This window comes from Rhinolophus hipposideros (genome assembly GCF_964194185.1).
Source record: "Rhinolophus hipposideros genome assembly, chromosome: 7".
Classification (NCBI taxonomy): domain Eukaryota; kingdom Metazoa; phylum Chordata; class Mammalia; order Chiroptera; family Rhinolophidae; genus Rhinolophus; species Rhinolophus hipposideros.
Genome location: NC_138053.1, coordinates 1,864,613 through 1,886,594, shown reverse-complemented (window position 1 = coordinate 1,886,594; position 21,982 = coordinate 1,864,613). Strand labels below are relative to the sequence as shown.

Here is a 21,982-nt window from a genome sequence, read left to right as displayed (position 1 = left end):
GCTAGTACTAGTTCTGTTATTATTTATTGGGCACTTACTACATGCCAAATACACAATAGTAATTCACTCTGCATTTATTCCCTCATATCATCCCTGTAAAGTATATGCCATTATCCACATTCTAAAGATGAGAAAACCCAATCTCATGGAGTGTTGAAGTATGTCATCTGACTCTAAATGCCATGCATCATCAACCATGCTTCACTGCCATATATATCATCCCAACTCCACTCTTGTTATAGAATGAATAATCCAGAACAATTAGCTCACTTTGGTATAAACTTCTCTTATCTGAGGTCCTGGCATTCATTTATTCAACAAGGATTTCTGGGCAGCACTGTGCCATCTGTGGCTTTACTCTGTCACAGAGATGAACATGATGTACATGGGCCCCACCCTCAAGGATGGGACAAACTCAGCAAAAGTTATTGTCCCCCTGGAGGCCTCTAGAGTCTCTGCCATCCAGCCTTCCCTGCTGGTTTTACCCCTTGCCCTGCTGAACCTCTTCCTTTCATATTTCCACAGATGAATTTGAAATATAATCACTATATAAGAAAAGGACAAATCTCCAATTCTTTGAAATTATAGATCCATCATTCCTAATCTTCTACAATATTTCCTCCTCAAAAATAGTAAGCAGGAGATTATTGAAAGTAGTATTATATGTTAGACACCAATTTAAAAATTGGAAAACAGGTTTAGAGGTTGGATTTCTTTTCTATGGTCACACAGTTGCTCATTCCATGGGTTTATGTTCAGGTATGAGTGACAAAAATAAAAATAAAAAATAGAAGTTAGTTTCTTTCTGCTCCACTATCCTCAGGCACCCAGGCTCTTTCCAACTTACTGCTCTGCCATCCAATGGTGAGATTCTTTGTCTTCATGGTGCCAGAGGATGACATTCTCATCCAGTAATAAGAGGGAAGATAGGAAAAAGCAGCAGCAAAGGGCACTAAAGTTACCCAATGTATGTTATGCTTACATCTCATTGGCCAGAATTTACTCATACCACCATACCTATCTCTTAAGGAGACTGAGAAATTTAGTCTTTATTCCAGCATCTATCTATCCAGGCAAAATTTTTACTACTAAGGAAAAAATTATATTGAGGAAAAACTAACCACTTCTCTTGCAGCTGCTAAGTGGCACAACTCTGTTGCAGCTGGGCTAAGTGGTACAGATCTGAGGAACTCCAGAGAATTTCTCCATCAGGATCAGGTAGGCTTTGGGGGGAGGACGAAGAGGAAGAAGAGATAAATACATCGTGATGGAAAGAGACTAGGCTTTGGATGGTGAGCACACAACAGAGTATATAGATGTTATATCATAAAGTTGTACACCTGAAATTTATATAATGTTATTAACTGCTGTTACCCAGTAAATTTAATAAAAAATAAATAAATAGGAAAAAAGATCAGGTAGGTTTCAATTCCTATTTTTATAGCAAATTGGTCCTCTCTTCTTCACTGCATAAAGAAACTGCTAAGTGTGATTTTAGAACTTTCTATAACATTTCATTAGCTTTCAATTCAACAGTTAGGAATCATCTTTAAGCTAATTTATATGGTCTTTGCTGCTTCTAAAATGTACCTGCTAATTCTTTGATATTCTTCCCTTCAAAAGACAGAGCCTAATTCCACTTATCTTAAATGTGGATGTGTTTAGTGACTCACTTTTAACAAATATATGTGGCAGAAATAACAATATGTGACATTTGAGACAATAAAAATGACTATTTATTCTAGGAAAATCCAAATCCCAAGTCATGAAATCACTCAAGCAGTCTCATGGAGAGGCCTTCATGGGAGAAACTGAGGCCTCCAATCAACAGCTTGAAATTAGATTCCCCAACCCCGGTCAAGCCTTCAGACGACTGCAATCCCAGAAAATGTCTTGACTGCAACCTTTTGAAAAACATTGGGCCAAACCAGCCATCTATGCCATTCCTAAATTCCTGATCCACAGAAACCGTGAGATAAAATGTTATTTGCTTGTTTGTTTGTTTTAAATCAGGAAGTCTTGGAGTAATTTGTTACAAGGCAATATAGTAATACAAGTCTCAATGTAAATTCAGTGTTCTTCTGGCTTGAGAATTAGAGAAAGAAGAAATGACCATTTTGATAGAGAAAGTTTGTATTTTAAATGGCTGTCCTATCTAATCACCTCTTTTGTAATGATCTAGAGCAATGTTTAGATGAGATGCCCTGAATGCCACGGTAAAGAGGAAACACCAGGGAACCATCCCTGCTAGAACATATTGCTAACATCACATCCCTGAGTAGTCCCAGGAATCAGTTGGACCTGCTGTTGGCCAATTACCACCAGGAGAAACTGCCCCGTATCAATGAAGCCAACATCAAAATAGGGAGTTTTGGCAAACTCTCTTCAGCAACCAGATGGGTAACGCTGAACAATTCCACTCAACAGGTTAACTTATTGAATTATCTGGGGAAGTACTGTGGGGCTTAATTACCTTAGTAGATCTAATAGGATGCATTTCTACCAGCAGTGGTTCAACAGGAACAATTTCAAAGTTATTTTATGATAGAAATAAATGGTTGGTAACTCCTATTCCTCAGATATTCCAAGTTAAGGTCATTCTTTATGATGCAGGTTCTTAAATTTTCATACCAAGATATTCTTTCTGCCTATTATGTCAAGCAGGGCTCTTAGGAATAGGAACCAGAGAAACATGTTCTACAACAGGTACTTAAAATCATCTGATGGTTAGGCTTTCTAAACTACAATCTGCCCTCGTCTCTCTGCATCTGGAGAATCTAAGATTAGCACCCATCCTTCATTGACAATCACACCATCATAGTCCACTACGACTGGTGAAAATAGGTTTTTAAAAATCCTTAGAAATTATAGGGTTAGGAAAAGTTGAAAGCCACCAGCATCTCTGAAATAGCAATGCAAAATACTTGTATACTGGGTATTTTTATTATGGGCCAAGGACTCCTATGTAAAACACAGATGAGAATACTCTTCTTCCAATGGACACTTTAAGGCTATCATTGAAATAATGTAACTCATGTTACCATCTTGCCCCAACCACTGGTAGCTTAGATCTAAATTTAATGCTCATTCACACGTATTAGTTTTAGGAGCTGTCATGTTTTTTCTTCCTCTTTAGATGTGGATTTTTATTTTCTGTTTCTATTCTGACAGCCTTTACAGTTCATATTTCTTCTTTTATCAGATGACGTCTCAATCACTTTTGGAAACAGATAGCACATACATTACAAAGGAATAAAATGAAAGTGGTAGGGGCAGTACTCAGGTTTCCTTCTTGGCCATAGCTATCAAAATACATTTTCAGAACAAAATGCAGAAAACCACAAGAAAACTTAGATAAATGTCCCTTTAAGAAGTGAGCCCTTGGAAGCAGCTACTATCAGAGAAATCTCTCTGTGGCTCTGCTAACAAAGCTTCATAACTCTCCACAAAAGACTTCTCAAGGCTCAAAGACAGGTGAAGCCTCCAGGAGGAAGGTACCCACATAGATAAAAGTCCCAGGTTGTAAAGTTAACTCCTGGCTTGGGAGCAGAGCTGCGCATCTGATATTTCTCCCCTTGTTGGGTGATGTGGTTCTTTGTGTATGTTTTATTGCCTCCTCTGGAGGAGTGAACTTTGAGACATCAGCTTTCTCAGATAAGAGTTGTAAGCTTCTCTTCTTGTGACAGTAATGTTTCTGCCTCCTTAAAACCCCTCTTGAAAAGCCTGTAGAAGGAAGTGTCTCAAAAAAGGCAAGTAGGATGTGCCTCTGGATTTTTAAATCAACCAGCCAAAGGAGAGAAGAGAAAAAAGGGAGTGAGGGAGGGTCTCCTTTATAAGAAAATACATGATGGACCAGATTGGTGGGGCAGGGGAGGGACCCTTCAGAGTGCGTGGCATAGGAGCCAGCCCTCTGCTGGCATGAACTCATGCCCACCAGCAGCCCTTTCTGGGCTGCAGTGCGCCTCTGCTCTCAGTGAGCCGTGAGCAGGGCTCACCACAGAGCTTTAAAAATCTCTCTCCACCCACTGAAAGTTTGATTCATGTGCCAAGTTCTCACCCATGTGTCACAGTGGTGGCAGTGATGTATAAGATAGTGACATGAGGATGCAGGGAAGGCACAGAGGGTCTTCTCTAGCAGGGAGGAGAAGTCAGTGCATGGAAATGAAAGGGCATGAGCTACGAAGACGGGGCAGTGTCATCCCAATTCCAACACCTGCTAGACACGCTGCCCTAGGTGATTCAACATCTCCACTTCCCGCATTTGCCAAAGTGGGGTTAATAACTGTACCTGGATCATAAGATTACTGAAAGGATTGAAAGAGTTCATTCATATAGTGCACTGTGAACACTTTCTAGCTCGTACTTAGCACTCAGTCAACTTCAGCTGTGACGATGATGTGACGAGGACGACGATGACGATGCTGAAACTGACAAACAGGTTTGTTCCCAGGTCACCAGAGCACTTCTGACAGAAGCTGTACGACCAAAACACTGAACAAAATATGAAGCAACTGTTTTCAGACACTAGACAACAGTTACTACAAAAGTGGCATCGCGGGGAGAAGGGAAATTCATACGCAAACCCGTGTTCACCCTGGCTCTCTGCCTGGGGACAATTTCCCAAGGACAGTTCATACTTTGGGGCAGCTAAAGGGGCTAGAATCTGTGAGTTAAGGCAGCAGAAAAGAAACCACTGCAGAGAGGGGGCCCTAAAGCCTTTGTGTGGGCTCCTTCTGAATACTTGGCTGAAGGCTGGCATATACCAGACATACCAGGGAGCAGCTGCTACGAGTTTGAGAAGAGAAAACCGATAACTAGAATTGAATCAGCCTAGGAGATATCTGAAAAACTTCATCACTACCCAAGGCATCCAGCTGAGACACAAGAAAAATCACATCCTAAGAGTAAAGAACTACTTCAGACCCACCCTAACCAAACCTAAAGCCAAGCCCTGACCAGAACAAGGAAAACAGCGTTTGGAGGCTGAGTCTCTGACAAGTTAGAGGGGCTTGGGACCCACTTTGGGATTTCCACAGATCTACCCTAACAAATCATAAAACCAAGCCTAGACATGTTTAAGGTGGTCAGCTAATAGTTGAACTACTTGTTAGAGCAAAACTCAGCCCTCTTCAGAGAAAGATAACTGAACACAGGGTCTCTATCGTATAGTATTCACAGTGCTCAGTGTACAGGCAAATGTTAGTAGGCATGCAAAGAAACAAAGTAATGTCATCATAATCGAATAAAGAGAGTAGAAACCAACCCCAGATGGCCTAGAGTCTAGATAGTGTATTTAGTACATAGAAACTTGTATTAGCTATTATAAATACAGGAAAATATGTCCAAAGAATTTTTTAAATACTGTTTTAATGAGTAAATAGAGTATTTCATCAGAGAAATTAAAACTATAAAAAACAACCAAATTAAAAATTTTAGAACTGAAAAAAATGGTGGGGTTTTTTTTGTCTGTGTGTGTGTATGGGTATGTATGTGTTGAAGAAAGGGGGAGAAAGAAAAAGCAAATGCTGCAATATTACCAATTAAATGAATGGTATACAGGTATTTAATGTACTTTCCAAAACCTCTATGGATTTGAAAATTTTTTAAAGATTAAAGAAATATTAAATAAGTATATATTTGTAGACAAGAAATGTTGTAAGCAGAAGGATAACCTAATCAAGTGTGTAACTGAGGAGCATTGCTCCAATGAAATGGAATTGAAAGGGGGGTTGGGGGGTGGAAGATGAGGGTAAGGGGGGTCAAATATATGGTGATGCCAGAAGCTAAACAATAATGAATGCTAACTATAATTTTATATATATAATGTGATGGCTCGGTGCGAGGTCGGAGGGATAGTGGATGGGGGCGGGGGGTTCACAGTGTGAGGGATATAAATGATGAACGTCTAAGTATTACCTTGTCTTGTACAACTGAAACTAATAAATTAAAGTAAAAAAAAATAAAAAGAGTGTGAGACGACCGCTGGAGAGGGACACTTGGCAAGGAGCTGAGGACAGACTTCAGCTGCTGAGAGTCATACCTGGCTGACAGCTAGCAAAACAATTTCCTCTAACTGCAAGGAAACCAATTCTGCAAACAACGGAAATGAGCTTTGAAGCAGACCTTTCCCTAGTTGATTCTCCAGGTAGACATACAGCCAGCCTTGACTTCTGCCTCATGAGACCCTGAGCCAAGGACCAAAATATGTGGGACTCCTGACCCCTGGAAACTGTAAGATAATACATTTGTGTTGTTTTAAAAAAAAAAAATATGGTGATGGAAGGAGAACTGACTCTGGGTGGTGAACACACAGTGGGATTTATAGATGATGTAATACAGAATTGTACACCTGAAATCTATGTAATTTCACTAACAATTGTCATCCCAATAAATTTAAAAAGAAAAGAAATGGAATTGAATGATACAAGGTGATGCCACGAACGAGGTACAAGGAGGTCAAGTCCTGGGGACTGCAGTTATCTAGGAGGGGCGACCTGGCTGACACAATGCAGCGTGGTCAGAAAGGACCACTTACGACGTACGTTGACCTGTAGTAGGATTTAGCCAATTCTATGTGGGAAGTAAGTGAAAAAGAAACGTCAGAAGGATTCCCAAACTACCACTGTGGCTGACGGAGGATAATGTGATATCATTTCCTGAGAAAAATCCCAGAAGAGGCGCAGTTTTAAAGAAAGAAGAACATGTGTATGGCTTTGGATCTCTGGAGTTTAAGGAAATTACAGGACGTCTCTGCAGGACTTTAGGTAGCAGGTCTGAAGTTGAGGAAGGAGGCAGGAATTGGAGGTACAGATCTTGAAGTGATCAGCATAGAGAGGCCCAGGGGGGGTACGAAAGAAACCACCTCCGAGGCCAGCAGTGCGTAAGGAGAGGGCAGGAACAGTGCAGATGACAAAGAGGTGGGAGGAGAGCCCGCTGGTGGCATGACGCTAAGGCAGTGACAAACTTCAAAACCAAAGGTGTGACCAACACTGCCAGGTGCTGCATAAAGTTCAGAAAACAGAGTCCACAGGATTAGAGAAACAGGAGGTCACTGAGGACACTGGGCTGTGTGGAAGCAAAGACACTGGAACAGTCAAATGCAGTTAGCCAACTATTAAAATGTGGCTTCGTCATAGAAGGGCAGCAGACTGATACGTGCACTCGCACCCAGAAATATGTATGAGCACATCACCAGAAACACTAACTTTGAGATAAATATACATGTCAGAGCCTGACGAGAATTTTCACTAATTGCAACACTAATGAAACTGGAGAAACATAACTTTCATCCACCCTGAGAACTACAGTGGTAATACAGAAGGAAAACTTTGACTCAGCACCATTTTTTGCTCCTGCCAGGGACCCAGAGGCTACACTGACCAGCCAATCAACTGTTTTCCATGGAGATCTATTCCCCACCCAAACCCACCTCAGTGGCACCCCTTTCCTAAGCTCCTTTGGGAAATACTCCTCTGAGGTAACGAGAGCCATGGGCTGGAGTGTCCCATCCGGATTACCTCCAGGGGAAAGATGAGAACCAGACATACGTGGGGTCATTGAATGATGGGTACCAATCTGGGAACAGGAAGGAGAGCAGGAGAGGGGACAGCAAGGAGTTTTATAATTCTGGAGTGTAGGGAGCAAACCCAACAGTAGGGGCAACCAAGATCCCACTTCTGCCCAGCAGCTGTGAACTAGAAGAATGTCTACTGGAAACTGGACTCTCCAGGTCTGGCATAAAATGAAGATAGAACAAAGAAAGCTAAAGACTCTTTACAAACCTTGTTTGCTGACAAATACTGGGCCTACAAAGAACTTTGCTGAATCACAAGGCAGAACAGAAAAAAAGAAAAGCAACCATATAAAAACATCTTCTAATGCAAAATAAAGGAAAAAGGTAGCATTAGCTGGGAGAGTTGGATAAAAAGCCTTTTATAATATATATAATTTATGACAAGAAACAGAAGAGATTTTCACAAACTGTACCCAAGTTATTCTCAATAAGACAGTTGAGAGAGAATAAAAATATAAGGTCCCAATAGAAGAGGAAGAGGGAGTCACGAGGAGAGCTGATCCTCGTGGATAAGCAACAGCAACAAAAAGGGAGATGGTTAGATTATATCTTTATAGCTGCAAACTAGAAATTATCCAAATACCTATCGAGAATAGAACAGATAAATAAATTGAGGTACAGTTGTACACAATGGAACATTTTAAGTTAATAAAAATGAATGAATTCCAGCTACCCTCAAAAGCATGGTTGAGTCTCATAACTATAATGTTGAGGAAAAGAGGCTGACACAAAACAATAGGTATGACATGACTCCACTGAGATGGAGGGAAAACACAAACACAATTAAACAAGACAGTAAGTCAGGGCAGTGGTTGTCTCCGAGGCAGAGGAGTTAGGAAGGGCCTCAGGGAAGACTTTGGGATGCTAGTCATACCATATCCTCAACCTAGGTGGCCCTTGCATGAGTATTCATGTTCAATAAGAATTGAAATATACATTAATACTTTTCTCCATTATACTTGGACCAAATGTCGGAGGGAAAAGGAGGCGGGGAGCTACTGAAATAAAAGCGGGCTACAAAGAAACAGAACCTTCACCATAATGAAAATAGGCTCTTAAGGCAATAATAAAAACAAACTTTTAATGACTGCAGACAACTAAATCAATGATGTGGAAGACACGCTCAAACAGGAATGCAGAAGTTTAAAAGGAGAAAAATGATGTGAGAAGAGACGTATAATGTGAAAAAACAAATGAAGCTTTAGCATTAAAATGAGAGACATTCCCAAAAGGAAAAAAAAATACAGAAATAATAACCATCAAAGATGGGAGAGCAAACTAACGAAAGCTCAGATGAAGACCTGATAGCAACCTAGGGGGCTGATACTGTTACTGGCAAAAATAACGTGAAATACCTACAGCCAGACAATTTACAACTGCTAGGAGGAAGCCATGAGGAGAGCACACCCTAACGTCACAGCTGTAACAGAAGGCGGATGGCGGATTACATCCGAAGAGCCCCAAACTGGAAACCCAAATATCCATCCTGAACAGAGATATTGAGGTATACTTACATACAATGGAACACCATCTATTTATGAAAATGAATGAACTTCAGACAGAGGCTAATTTAGTTTAAGATTAAGATGGGATCACAAGATTATTCAATAATTAGCACGCAAAAACTGTTTTTTAAAAATTATAATTCATATGTCTAATAAAATTTCACGTGACACACTATAAAAATGCAAGATATTGATAATTAATTTTGTATATACATAAACTCCCTGGGTAGATGGCAAACTCCTTGGCAACAGGCAACAGATATTATACTTATTTGATTTCCTTGTCTACCTGGAAAGCATTTGGGTAAACATTCCTGTAATGAGTGAATGAACAGGAACGACAAATGAACAAATGAATGAATGAATGTCTCAACTGATTTGATTCATCATAGCTAAGTTTGTTGGGTGATTTCCAACTCCAATCTGGCCAACTTAAGGCAGCTCTGCATTGTTTCCTCCTGAGCTTTATGTAAGGAAAAGAAACAGAGACTTTCCAGAGAGCATGGCAGCTGGAGATGGCCTGCATGGAGAGAGGCTCTCGTCATGCCTGTTCTCAGAGGGGACCCACCCATGGACTGGTTGCCTTTGACCCTTACCTTGAAGGAAAGGGGCACTCCATCCCTGGTAATAAACACTAACCAGGTGGAGCAACCTGCCCGTGGCCATCCTTAAACACGAGGCTGCAGGGTGGGGAGGGCAGAGCAGTGAATGAGGACGGTACCCAACTAACTACTGTCTGTGCTCAAGGTAGCCAGACCACAAAAGGTGCTTCCGTGTCCACGGTGTCCAACATGTCAACTCCCTGTGTAAGACCAGGGACCTCTGAGGACAAATGAATGGCCTCATGAAGCACAACTGTAACTTGACATGAGGCAGCCCCAAGAGAACAGCAAGCAGGCAAAGCCTCAGAAACCCTGGCTTCCTGAAAAACCAACATGCGGTCATCTGAACTGATCCAGGCCAGCTGGTTTTCAGACCCTGCCCACCTGCTCTAAACTAAGCCCACATCTGTACAGCTCCGCCCAGAGTCCCACAATGCTCGTAAGAAAGCATGAGCAGTCATAACTCAGGGGTCACCTTGGCAAAAAAAATAAAGAAGTAGCAGGAATCTTCCATCAGAAAATAAATGGCTTCTCTCCAGGCTAAGAGCCCAGAATACCCTCCTGAAGGACAAACACAGCGTCTTCACCAGCCTGCCTCAGGCCATGAAATCTGGCTTTACTCGAACAGGGCCCTACCAGGGCTTCTCTGCTGAGCCTGCCCACCTGGGCTCGCAGGTTGTTAGGCTCACTCCCCGCTCATCTCACCTGCTGAGATGGTGCCTTTCCGCCCTGCTCAGCTGCCTGGGCCAGGGTAAAACAGCTCATGAACTCTGACTTTTGCCCAAGAATAGGGAGAGAGTTTCAGCCAGGTGCCCAGAGCAGGGAAAAGGGCTAAAATCTAGCCTGTTGTCCTCTCTGAAAAGCCATGTTCCCTGGAGGTGGCCCAGATGTAACAGAGAAAAAGCCATAGCTCTGAAAAATCTTAGAGAAATCATCTCTTGATTATTCATGGCAAAGATGGGAGGGATAAGGAAAGCAAATGGAAATCCACAGATGATTTTCAGACTTCATTTGGTTAGTATTCCCAGAGTTGCCAGTTCCAGAGCCTACACTTGCCAGGCCCCTCTGAAGCTCCTGCTAACCACCCCACCAGGAGACCTACACACCACAGGGCAAACCCAACAAATCCATGCACAGCTGGCCGACTTCCACTGGGAGTGGACACCTCAGGGTACAGGAAAGCCTGGGCCTCACAGCACATGCCCAGCATAGCCATGCCAGCCTCCGCCTCCCTGTATTCACCAGAATGGGGTCACTTCGGAGGCAATCAGGGCTCTCTTGCCTGCTTCTGTGTTCTGCGTGCACATGTTCTCTGGCCAGCAGAAGGCCAGGGGATCCAAGGGTCCAGCTCTCCTCTCTGGCCTCCAGTCTGCCCAAACCACCGTGAGTAGCTGCTAGCCGGAGAGCCTGGCTTCTCCTGCAGCATCTTCACTTCCTCTGACATCCCCCAGCCTGTCCTCTGGACGCAGCCCACTATACTCTGCCATGTCACTGCTGGCTTGCTCATGGAAATAAGCAAACAAAATGGACAAGGGCAGGGAAAGCTATCAGGCGGCCCCATCCTGTGCTCCCCTCATCTCCCCATGACGGTAGAACACGCTTGGCTTCCCTGGCCCAGAATCCTCCCAACTCTCCTTGTAAGAAATGTGCACAGAGAAAACACACTGGTTCAGAACTTTACACAGAAAGGTAAAGGCGTGGGCCATCTGGGTAAGTTTGACATCTCCATTTTAGAAAGTAAAATTAGACTTCATGATTTAAAATGTGTTACAGGGAAGACAGCATTCCAAAACACCATGGAAAGCCAATTCTGGTTTAGCCTCAGCAGATGCGCATCTAGGCAAACATTTAGTCGAATCAAATGAATTCTCTATTCTAGAAAAAACTTCCTCCTCATTTTAATTTTTAATTTTTTTTATCGGGAGTTGATTGGCCAGTGGGGATACAATAGGGCACTGCCCCAGAACAAAGTCTGTTATGTTCTCGGATTTGTCCCCATGCCCTGAACACCCAGCTCTGAACTGTATTACAAAGGAACAGAGGCAATAAAAAGAACGGCTGTCCATTCCACCTCGACACAGCTCACAGATGATTCTAATCTGGGCAGGATTCAAGACACCATGGCCACAATTCAAGAGATAACCATTAGCAGGGCTTAACCCTCCCCCACAGCTGGGACCCATCACAAGTGACAATATGGAAACACGACAACAGCATTGGTGATAAAGATTCCATAAACTGGAAAATTTGAGGAGTTGAAGTGTCCAAGGAACCCGAAATATCCAGCATAGATATTTTCAGGCTCCAAGGTCATTTAGGCAGAATGTATCTCTGAGCTCTTTCCCGGCACACCAGGTACACGTGCCCAGAGCCTGGCACTTCCACCGTAGGCACACAGTAGCCACAGATGTCCTCTCAGTGGCCGAGCCCCCCCCACCACGGGCGGGCGACTTACCATCGAGCTCCTCCACAGAGATATTAGCGAGCTGCTCACTGTCACTGCCCGCAGACAGGGATCGGTTGAGGTAATTCCCCTTGTACAACAGGCCAGCTGTCACATGGTGGAAAGGCATCTTCTCCCTGTTTACAAGAGGAGAGAGACGAGAAGAAAGTCATAGTCACTCATTCCTCCTTTCCTTCCTTAAAGGCCGCCCCAGTTTTCAGATGGCTGGTGGTATCTTTTCGATAATAAGATTTCTAGAGGGAAAGTCAGAAAATTCCAGAGGACCCGTGACCTGAACAATTCCCAAATGACCTCAAGTTCTATCCCTTACTTCATTTTGTCTCACTTCATTTTGTCCATTTAATCATGAATTTGAACCATGCTGTCCCTGCAGACTGTGGGACTCCATGTCATCATGCAGGTGTCTCCACGCAAATAAGAATACCCTCTGCTCCTCTTGTCAGCCTGTTAAACTCCTTCTCCGTGCTCATAAGAAAAGTCGGCACACCCCAGAAATGGTGGGCTGTCCAGGCACTGCATGTCTGGGCTGTGACCCTGCAGAGATCCACATGTTTCCCTTTTCCCATGTTAATAGATGTTCCACTTATACAGCACTCAAAGCACACAGGGAATGCCAGGCCCTAAGTAAGTGTGTACAAAGGCTGCACCCCGAGAAGCGGCCCCCACGCCAACTGACCCCTGAGGTCCTATCACACTTGCCCTGCTATAAAGGTGAGTGAGACCTCACGGCGTCCCAGGACAAAGCAGCTTCCAGCACTCTCCCAGGAAGTTAAAGCATCCCCTTACACCAGACTAACAAACGCTCCAGGCAGAGCTCCTCTGCCCAGATGGCCACCACTGGGCCCTAGAACTTCCCACCAGTTCAAGGCAGGCCAGGGGCTCCAGGATAAGGGAACAGGATGACAGGGCAGGCACACAGGAGAAGGAGGAAAGGCAGTGAGAAAGATAGGCCTCTTCAAAGCAGATAGAGCACAGCTCCCTGTCATAATGAGTGAGCTGCCGAGCATATCAGAGTATGCTTCCCCATCTGGAAAGGGGGCTATGAGGACTGACAAACTGCTGAGTGGAACTACAGACTAGGGAGGAAATACAGGGAGTCAATTACAGGGCAGGGGTAAAGAACACCTTAACAGAGCTCCCAGAAGGTAAACTGCAGCACTGCAAGGGCTAATCTCCCCGTCACTGGGAGCATTCAAGCAGAGACTGAGGGCCTTCCTGCCAGGGGCTCTGTGGGAGAGAAATTACCGCTGAGCTCTCCCCACACAGCTCTCATTCCCCATGTAAGTCACTTGTAGAGTCCTTTCCAGCACCATAGTTTGTATCTGTAGGATAAGCTGGATTGGCCTGAGCAGCCCCTCTAGGCACTGCTGAGTAACAAAGTGCAAATTACAAGAAGACAGCCAACAGAGGCCAGTCTCTGAGCATGACTGTTTAAGACACCCAAACCTTACTGACTCTCAAACCACACTCAGAAAAATCCACACAACAGCGATAGTCCCTGCTCATGGCAGGCACCCGGGGGTAGTGGCCCCTGTCTTCTTTTCCCTGGGACAGTACTGAGTGACAGGCCCAACAGGACACCCCTCTAGGCGGTATGTGTCCCGTCTAGAGCACATATGTCGCGCGGGGTGTCAGGCGGGATATCTGGTCCCACTTCCCACATAAGAACGCAGGACACGATGAGGCCAAAAAGGAACACCCACGGAGCCATAAGTAGGGGAATCATATCACTATATTCTCACCGGCGGCATCAGCCTCTCTGCAATTCGCTCTTGCTAGCCCCCATTTTTCTTCTGGAGCATAGCCACAGCAGTTATATTAGTGGCCAATGGCTTATGGGTTACAGCTGATGGCCAACTAGCCACAGCTGATGGCCATCTGATTACAGTTGATGGCCATTTACTACCTGAGCCAGCACCTTTCTATGTGAGGCCGAGAGCCTGGAAACTGCTTTCTGGGGCTTTGTCCCACAACATACTACCATGTCCTGGTTTGGACTGAAAGCTTTTCCACAGTCAGTTATGGAAAGAATCCGTTCTAGAATGCATGGCTCCTGAGTGCCGTTTCAACTGAGCTGCCTCAGCTGAGCCCAGACATTTCCACCTGGATGTCAAACTCTCATTTCAAACTCAAGATGTCTAAAAATGAATTAATTATCTTCAAAAAATAGGCCACACTTCCTGATTTCTCTATTTCTATCGGAGGTACTTTTCATTCATCATGACAACTGGGACAACTCTCCCAACTGTCCTGGACCTTGAACAGTAAGCCGGACACATGGCTGACATGAGAGCCAGCAGTCAGCCTCCAAACCCCCGACTCTCTAGGCTAACAAAATGTTCATCCACAGGCCGATCATACATGGCCGGTCACAAAGTGACCACACACTTGCCAGTTACAAGGTGGACATCCTCAGCTAATTATAAGTCAGACGTCCCCTCCCAAGCCACATCTATACTTAACACATAAATAGAAAACAAAAAAGGGGAAGAACAGTTCGATGACCTCCTGCTCTTTTCTCCAGGTTAAACTTCAGACAAAACAGGTTTAACAACGAGTGCCAGCTGGTTCAGTTAGGACTACTCTCCCTTTTCCTAAAGCCAATCCCAATTCCAGGGGCCATGTCCATTTCAGCAAGGACTTGATTCCCGTGGTCCAGGGGATGAGAAATCAGTGCTGGCTCCTTCTCCTGTATGCCTTCAGCTCTTTTCAGCAGGCCCCCAGATCCAGGTGACTTCACCAGCTGTTACTTAACCATTGTCTCAGTCCTTGAAAATGTGGGAAGACACCCTTACTGATCTAATTTAATCTCCCTACCTGGAGGGAGCCCCACTCAGGTCAGTGTGGGCATCGAAAGCATTCCTTCCCATTCTTTCCCATGTCACCACTCATCACTCTAGTTTAGAAGCATTTTGTAAATATCTTCCCATTATCACCTTTTACCTGCTTGTCTGAAGTGTTGGACCCACCCAACAAATTATTACAGCTGTAGTAACAAGGTTATACTCAAAAGAACATATCCAAGCCACTCCACAGTTCAGCCACAGAATAAGTGTTGAGTACTTTGCAGAGAAAACCAGTCATAACTGAATCCCATTTGATATATCAACATAATTTACTTCTGGAAAAAGCAACTTACAAAATTAGGTACATATTCAATTCTTTCAGTCTCTGCACCCAAACGCTCAATGTCTAGTAGGAAAGAAAACATGTGCAATTGAACCATCCATATAAATAAAGTCATGTTGAATAAAGGGAACAACATTATCTCAAGTAAGCTAAAAACAGCTGCTGCAATTAAAGGCTAAATTTCACTCCAAGCCACCTGGGAAAACCCAAGTTTAAGATTTTCTCTTTGGTGAAGGAAGGGAAACATCCAAGTTCATCAGCAAAGACAAACATGGTCCTGAACTAGAACCTAAAGATGGATCCTTATGTGGAAGACAATGAATAATATAGATAGATAGAGAGAGAGAGAGAGAGAGAGAGAGAGAGATACAGATATATAGAGATATAGAAATATAAATATTTTCAATGGCAATTTCACTCACTGAGAAATATTAATTAAGTGCCTGTTTATCAAGTGAACAATTTTTCTGTATTTTCTGTAAGGCAGTATGATTTCATGGTTAAGAACTGAGACTTTTTGGACTAACATAGTGTTAGATTTAAATCCTAGCTCTGCCCTTAATAGCCATGTAGTAAGGTACTTAGCTTCTGTAAGCCTCAGTTTCCTCCTCTGTGAACATTCTGAATAGTATTTTTGTAAATATGAAATAAGATAAGTAGCGGAAAGCACCAGACTTAACATTAGGCACTTTCTCAATAAATATCATCAGTTAACTATTTGCTAAGGATTCTACGAAGCAGGATGCAGGGGGAAAAGAGGTCAGAGATATCTTAGATTGAAAGGGAAAAATACAGGGATTTGAAGGAGGGTCAGAGAGGACACAGCAGAGGGAGAGCTTCAGAGAGAAGCCGGCTGGCATTCTGCACCACGGTTTGCGGGACCAGGTGTGTGAGGGGCTGAGTACTGGGACCCTGGTGAGTGGTGAGTAAGGCCAGCAAGCAGCTGGCTGGATGGGGAGAAAGGGCTATTTGAATGGAAAGGACCAGAACTGAAGAAGGGTCTGTTTCCTGGGCACCAGGGAGCCTGGTTCTATGGTCACATAATGAATGAGGCATCAGGAGGTTAAAAACAAAGGAGTGATTCCTTCTTTAGAGTCAAGGAACTGGTCCACTTGTTGGCAGAATCATAACCCAAGAGCCCCATTCACACTGACACAAGATGAAGCGCTTTTATGATGGGGAAGTGAGTGTGTCAACTGGACTGGGCCACAGGGTGCCCACATATTTGGCTAAACATTATTCTGGGTGTGTCTGTGAGGGTGTTTCTGGAGGAGATTAACATTTCAGTCATAGACTAAAGGGAGGGCAGATTGCCCTCCCTTGGTGTGGGTGGGCCTCAGCCAATCTGTAGGAGGCCTGAATAGAAAAAGGCAGAGGTAGGGAGAATTCATCCTCTCAGCAGGACTGTTAAGCTGGAACATAGGTCTTCTCCTGCCTTTGGACTCAAACTCAGGCTCAGACTGGAGCACACACCATCATCTTTCCTGGGTCTCTAACTTGCAAACTGTGGGACTTCTGGGCCTCCATAACCATGTGGGCCAATTCCTTATAAGAAATCATACATATCCTATTGGTTATGTTTCCCTGGATAACCCAGACTAATACACCTTCCATGTTTTCTCTACAGCACCAAAGACCCAGGCGTACTGCTGTTGGCTGATAGGACTGTCATGGACAAAGAGGTCAAGCACAGCTCTGCAGGGGCGCTACAGCAGGGCTGCACAGAGTGCGCTCTGTGGGCCTCTGCCAGTCAGACACTGTCTGTTGCTGGTCTGCAGTGAGATAAGGACAGGAATGAGGGACAGCACTGACATTTTATAGCACTCTATAGCACTGTCCCCACATCTAAACGTGTGACCAGCTGACTTGATTTCTTTAGATCTTCATTTTTATTTTATTTTTCCAGTAATTCATTCTACTGTATTTTACAAAAGCATCAGCTGCCAAAGACTGTAACTTAAAAAAAGAGTCCTCCCCCACAAGTGGTGTGAGAAGCACTGCTCTAAAGTACTTTACGTTGCAAAGATTTCTTGCAAGGAACCACAGAAAAGGGAAGAAGACATCTAGAGAAATGCATTGTAACTCATCTCTGAAACTTTTTCAAAGAACTCAAGATTTTTTAAAGTCTTAGATGGACTTTGGAAAGGAAGTGCAAGAAGTATGGGCTTTCTGCAGCATGCCTAGAGTGTGCATGGAATCTACTGCAGACTTGACAGGGGTTCCTGTCCTCTAATCATCAGATAGACATACAAGGGGCAACATTGACCTTACACTCTAAAAGTTAAAGAGCCTAGCCAACGCTGGTCGGGCCTTTGCCAAATTCCTCTAAATATGGCCATAAAGACACACAAAACTAATGATATTCCATTGGTAATGACAGTACCAATGGCTGTGGAAGGAGGTATAGAAAAAGCTTGTAGTAAGTCAGCACAGTGAAGATTAGAATGACAATCAGTGGTATACCCACACTTTGAATTCAGAAACTAAATAATAGAGTCAGATAATAAAGAGATAAGAGATTTTTATCTAACCAAATTCTCTTCCATTTCAGAGACCTGGGATGAACAACTATGACATCAGACGATCACCCTTCAGACTATATTGGAATTGCTTTTTTAAAGTAGACAAGGTCAAATCCCCACTGTCCTTAGCACCACTGTGATGCAGCAACCCCTCTCCTCTGGCCACTCAGGGACCATACCTACCAGTTGGCAATAGCTAGGAATGGCACGGTCTGATGCTTGGGCTCTGCCCTCGAAGAGGTGAAATTTGCTGCAGGCACGGGTCTAGGAACAATGACCTGTGGAGATATTCTGTTTTTTTTTCATGCATTGATTTTGATGAAGAAAGAATTGCAGAAGACCTCAGATACTCCCAGAAATGTACATCTCCTCCTCAGAGTCCAAGAGTTAAGTTATGGGGACAAGGAGAACCGGCAAAGACGCACTACACAAATGCCAACTAGACACTGGGCATTTGGCTAAGCACTTACAAAACGATCGTGTTCCCTTGTTAAGATCCAGCAGGGGCATGCCAATTGGCAAACAGGGTTTGGCTGCAGCTCAAATCAGACAAGAATGAGTAAGCAGAAAACACCAATGTGGAGGTCTGTTTAAAAGTTCCACATCATTAAAAGAGGAAGCACTTTCAATGAGATGTAAATCAAGAAAGAATATTGTCAACAAAGATATGACAAGAGAAAGAAGACAATTTTACACAGTTTCTGGTTATGTCCTTTAAAACAGTTTCAGAGAGCAAGGTGTATATGAAATAAGATGCAAATTCATAAGGAAATATCAGAGTAGGTGAGGAGATATCGAGTCAAACAGAAGAGAGAGCTTGCTGAGAGGCAAGCTGATTTGGAAAAGGTGAAGGCCTTAGCAAACCACAGGACAAATCCAAAACTATTAGCAGAAGGGAAATCTACATTAGTGGCAACAAAGAGTATTTCAAACCAACAGAAAATTCAGCAAATGATATAATGCACCCACGGACCCACCGACCAGATTGAACACAGGCTAATATTGTGCCTATTTACTTTAGATTTTTAAAAATAAATAATATATTACACATTGAAGCCCTGCCCACCTATTCTATTATTCCACCTGTTTTCCCTCCACTGTGACAACGCTGTTCTGGAGTGGAATGTATCCTTATCGTCCATATTGTTAAATTTCCCTACATTTGGATGTAACTATAGAGAATATAGTGTAGTATTGCTGTATATACCTTTAATTTTACATAAGTAAAATCACACCAAACACATGCTTTTGTAACTTGCTCTCTAATTTCACTCTCTAATTTGTAATTTCACTCTCTATTTGGTTTTAAGGATTTATCCAAATCCATGCCATTCACCTAGTTATTTTTAACTGCTCCATAGTTTTCCACTGTATAAATATAATTTATTTATCCATTATCCAATTAAAATAAAAAATGTTATGCAATGAATATCCTCACGTGTCGCCTTGTATATATCTGCAGGAACTTCTCTAGCCTACATACCGAGATAAAATACTACAGAATTTTGCCAAATTGCTCTCCAAAGTGGTTTGATTAGCTATCTATTGCTACATAACAAATTGACCCTGAACTTAGTGACTTAAAACAGCAAATATCATCTCACAGGTTCTGTGGTTCAGGAATCAGGAGTTGTGTAGCTCAGTGGTTCTGGCTCAGGAGATCTCATGAGGATGCAGTGAAAACAATGACCAGAGCCACCACCATCAGAAGGCGTGACGGGGGCTGCAGGTTCCACTTCCAAGACGGTTCACTCACTTGGCTCTTCACAAAAGGTGTCACCTCTTGTGGGCCCCTCCATAGGGCTGCTCAAGTGTTATTACATGGCAGCTGGCTTCTCCCAGGCAAGTGATTCAAGAGACAGAAGGAGTAATTTTTACAACTTGGTCTTGGAACTGTCACTTTCATCACATTCTATTCATTAGAAATGAGTCGCCAAATACAGCCCACACTCATGGAACAGGGAATTAGGCTCCACTTCATAAAAGATGGAGTATCAAAGAATTTGTGGGTATATTTTAAAATCATCATGGTGGCTGAGGCAATTTACAGACCCACCCACCATAAGTCTAACAGTATGACTATTTCCCCCATAGCCTTGCCAATTCTTGGTATTATCAACACTGCTCCATTTTTCTTACTCAGATCTCCTTCATGGCTACTAGGCATCTCGTTATATGGTTTGGAGCCATTCTGAGTTCCTCTTCTGTAGATTTACTTTTCATTTTTATATATTGGGTTGTATATCATCTTTGGATTGGTTTATTCTTCCATGTTATTGTCTAATATTTCAGTTCAGCCTTCCTTTTAAATCCCCCAAATTAGCCATTACTGTTATTGTTGTTATTGTTACATTGTTACAATGTAACAATGTATTGTTGTTATTGTTACAAACAATGCTTATTTGGACTTTTCCACAGGTTTACCATTTCTCTGTTCATTGTTGCTTCTTGCAGAGCACTCTACCTTCTGGGTTCAGTTCCCTTCTTAATGAGGAGAATTTAGTAATTCTTTCATTGAGAAACTGTAAGTGGAAATCTCTTTAAGTCTTTCTCTTTAAAAAACTATTTCAATTTCATTTGAATTATAGTTCTACTTGGCACAGAATTATAAATATATTATTTCCTTAGTACTCGAGGATATCTTGCTGCTGATGAGAAGCCTACTTGTTGTTCACCTGTTAATACTCATTCTGGACAATCCTAAATCTATATTTTCAGATATAGGCTTTCTCCCAATCTCTATAATCTCTCTTTTGTACACTCTTATTAGATGTATGTTGGACCTCTTCCTTCAAGCTTCACACTCTTAATTGCTTCATTCAACATCCATTCACACGCCATCAGGTGAAGAAGTTGAAGAGCTAATAACTGAATCTTCCAGACTCTATGCCACTAGAGTTCTAGATGAGGATTAGCTCCCATAGTCACAATCTCTCGCACAAGTTTGGAATGCAGCAGTGAGAGGAGAGCAGCAGGGTACTGGTATCTGTTTACCAACTGGGTTTCAAAAAAGGTCTGCATTGGCAGCACTTGCCCCCTTCCATGGTGCAAATACTCCCAGACGGCCAACTCCAAGCTACCAACACGATGTCATTGAACGTGGACTTGCAGTAGTCCAGCAACTCACCACTGTGCAGTACTTTCCCATGCACTGCTATAGACTAAATTAACCACAAAATCATAGATCATAAAATGTAGTCAAATAATGAGGAAGGAATAAGTTTTTAGTATTTACCACCTTTTTTAAATATAATTTAATTGTAAGTTTATACTTTATTTAAGAATGTAAGTTTATATTTCATTTATCATTTATTTAATTATGACTATGTTTCTAACCCACTCATAAAATTCCTGAAAATTTAACAACTGGCTTTCACATGATGGTATGAGCTACTCCAGCATGCCATTGGATGAAAGCCTTTTTCCTGACCAGTTTTGGCTTTTTCTAGAGGAAAGAAAAGTCATGGAAACGACATTTTCCTGTAGCGATGTTCCATTGTCCATTCTCCAGCTTCTTGGCTGTGAAGAAGCAGTCACAGTAATGGCAGCAAGAATATCAAAGGCTTCTGAATATTTAGATCACAGCTTCAAGGGTTCATTCTCCATCTTTTAGGGGGTCAAGAGAAAGTTGTAGGACCAGCAAGCATACTCAAGAGGCAGTCTCAGTAGTTGTAACTCTCTTCGGTGGAGGTCGATTCTGAATTATTCTGAGAGTCATTCTGGAGACCCAGCTAAAATCCACTCCGTTAGCCATTCAACAATTTTGTAAGCATCAAATTCCATGTATTAAATCCCTTATAGCTTAAAATACACAGGGTGGTTACCGGTCCTTGAACTAAACCTTAACTGATACATTATTACATCTTCCAAATTTCTTAAACTATTTTTTTATTTTCATATTTTTATCTCTCTGTGTCTAATAAGCAATTTCTTCAAAAGTATTTTTAAATTATTTAAATTCTTCAAGTTCACAAATTCTTTTTCAGTTATAGCTTAACTCATGGCTTAATCTATTGACTGAGTTTTTCATCTAAATAACTTTTCCATTTCTAGCAGTTTAATTTGGTTCTTTTTTAAATCCACCTCTTATTTTTCATATTATAATTTTTATTCTTTTACCTTTTCATGTTTTCTTTCAGAATGTCATTCTATTATCTCAATTTCTTAAGGCATTAATCCTCCTTTTT

General features: G+C 42.5%; 1 protein-coding gene across 2 annotated transcripts in view; it reads right to left on the bottom strand.

The window, feature by feature from the left end:
- The window catches only part of CALN1 (calneuron 1), a 583,103-nt gene that overhangs the window by 409,701 nt on the left and 151,420 nt on the right, over nt 1-21,982 (bottom strand). Inside the window, exon 3 of one of the 2 annotated variants that reach the window (XM_081053080.1) lies at nt 12,136-12,256. In XM_081053080.1, the coding sequence (XP_080909206.1) occupies nt 12,136-12,256 (121 nt within the window). Of the gene's footprint in view, nt 1-12,135; nt 12,261-21,982 lie in introns of both variants that reach the window. The other variant, XM_081053081.1, reaches the window with a different exon arrangement.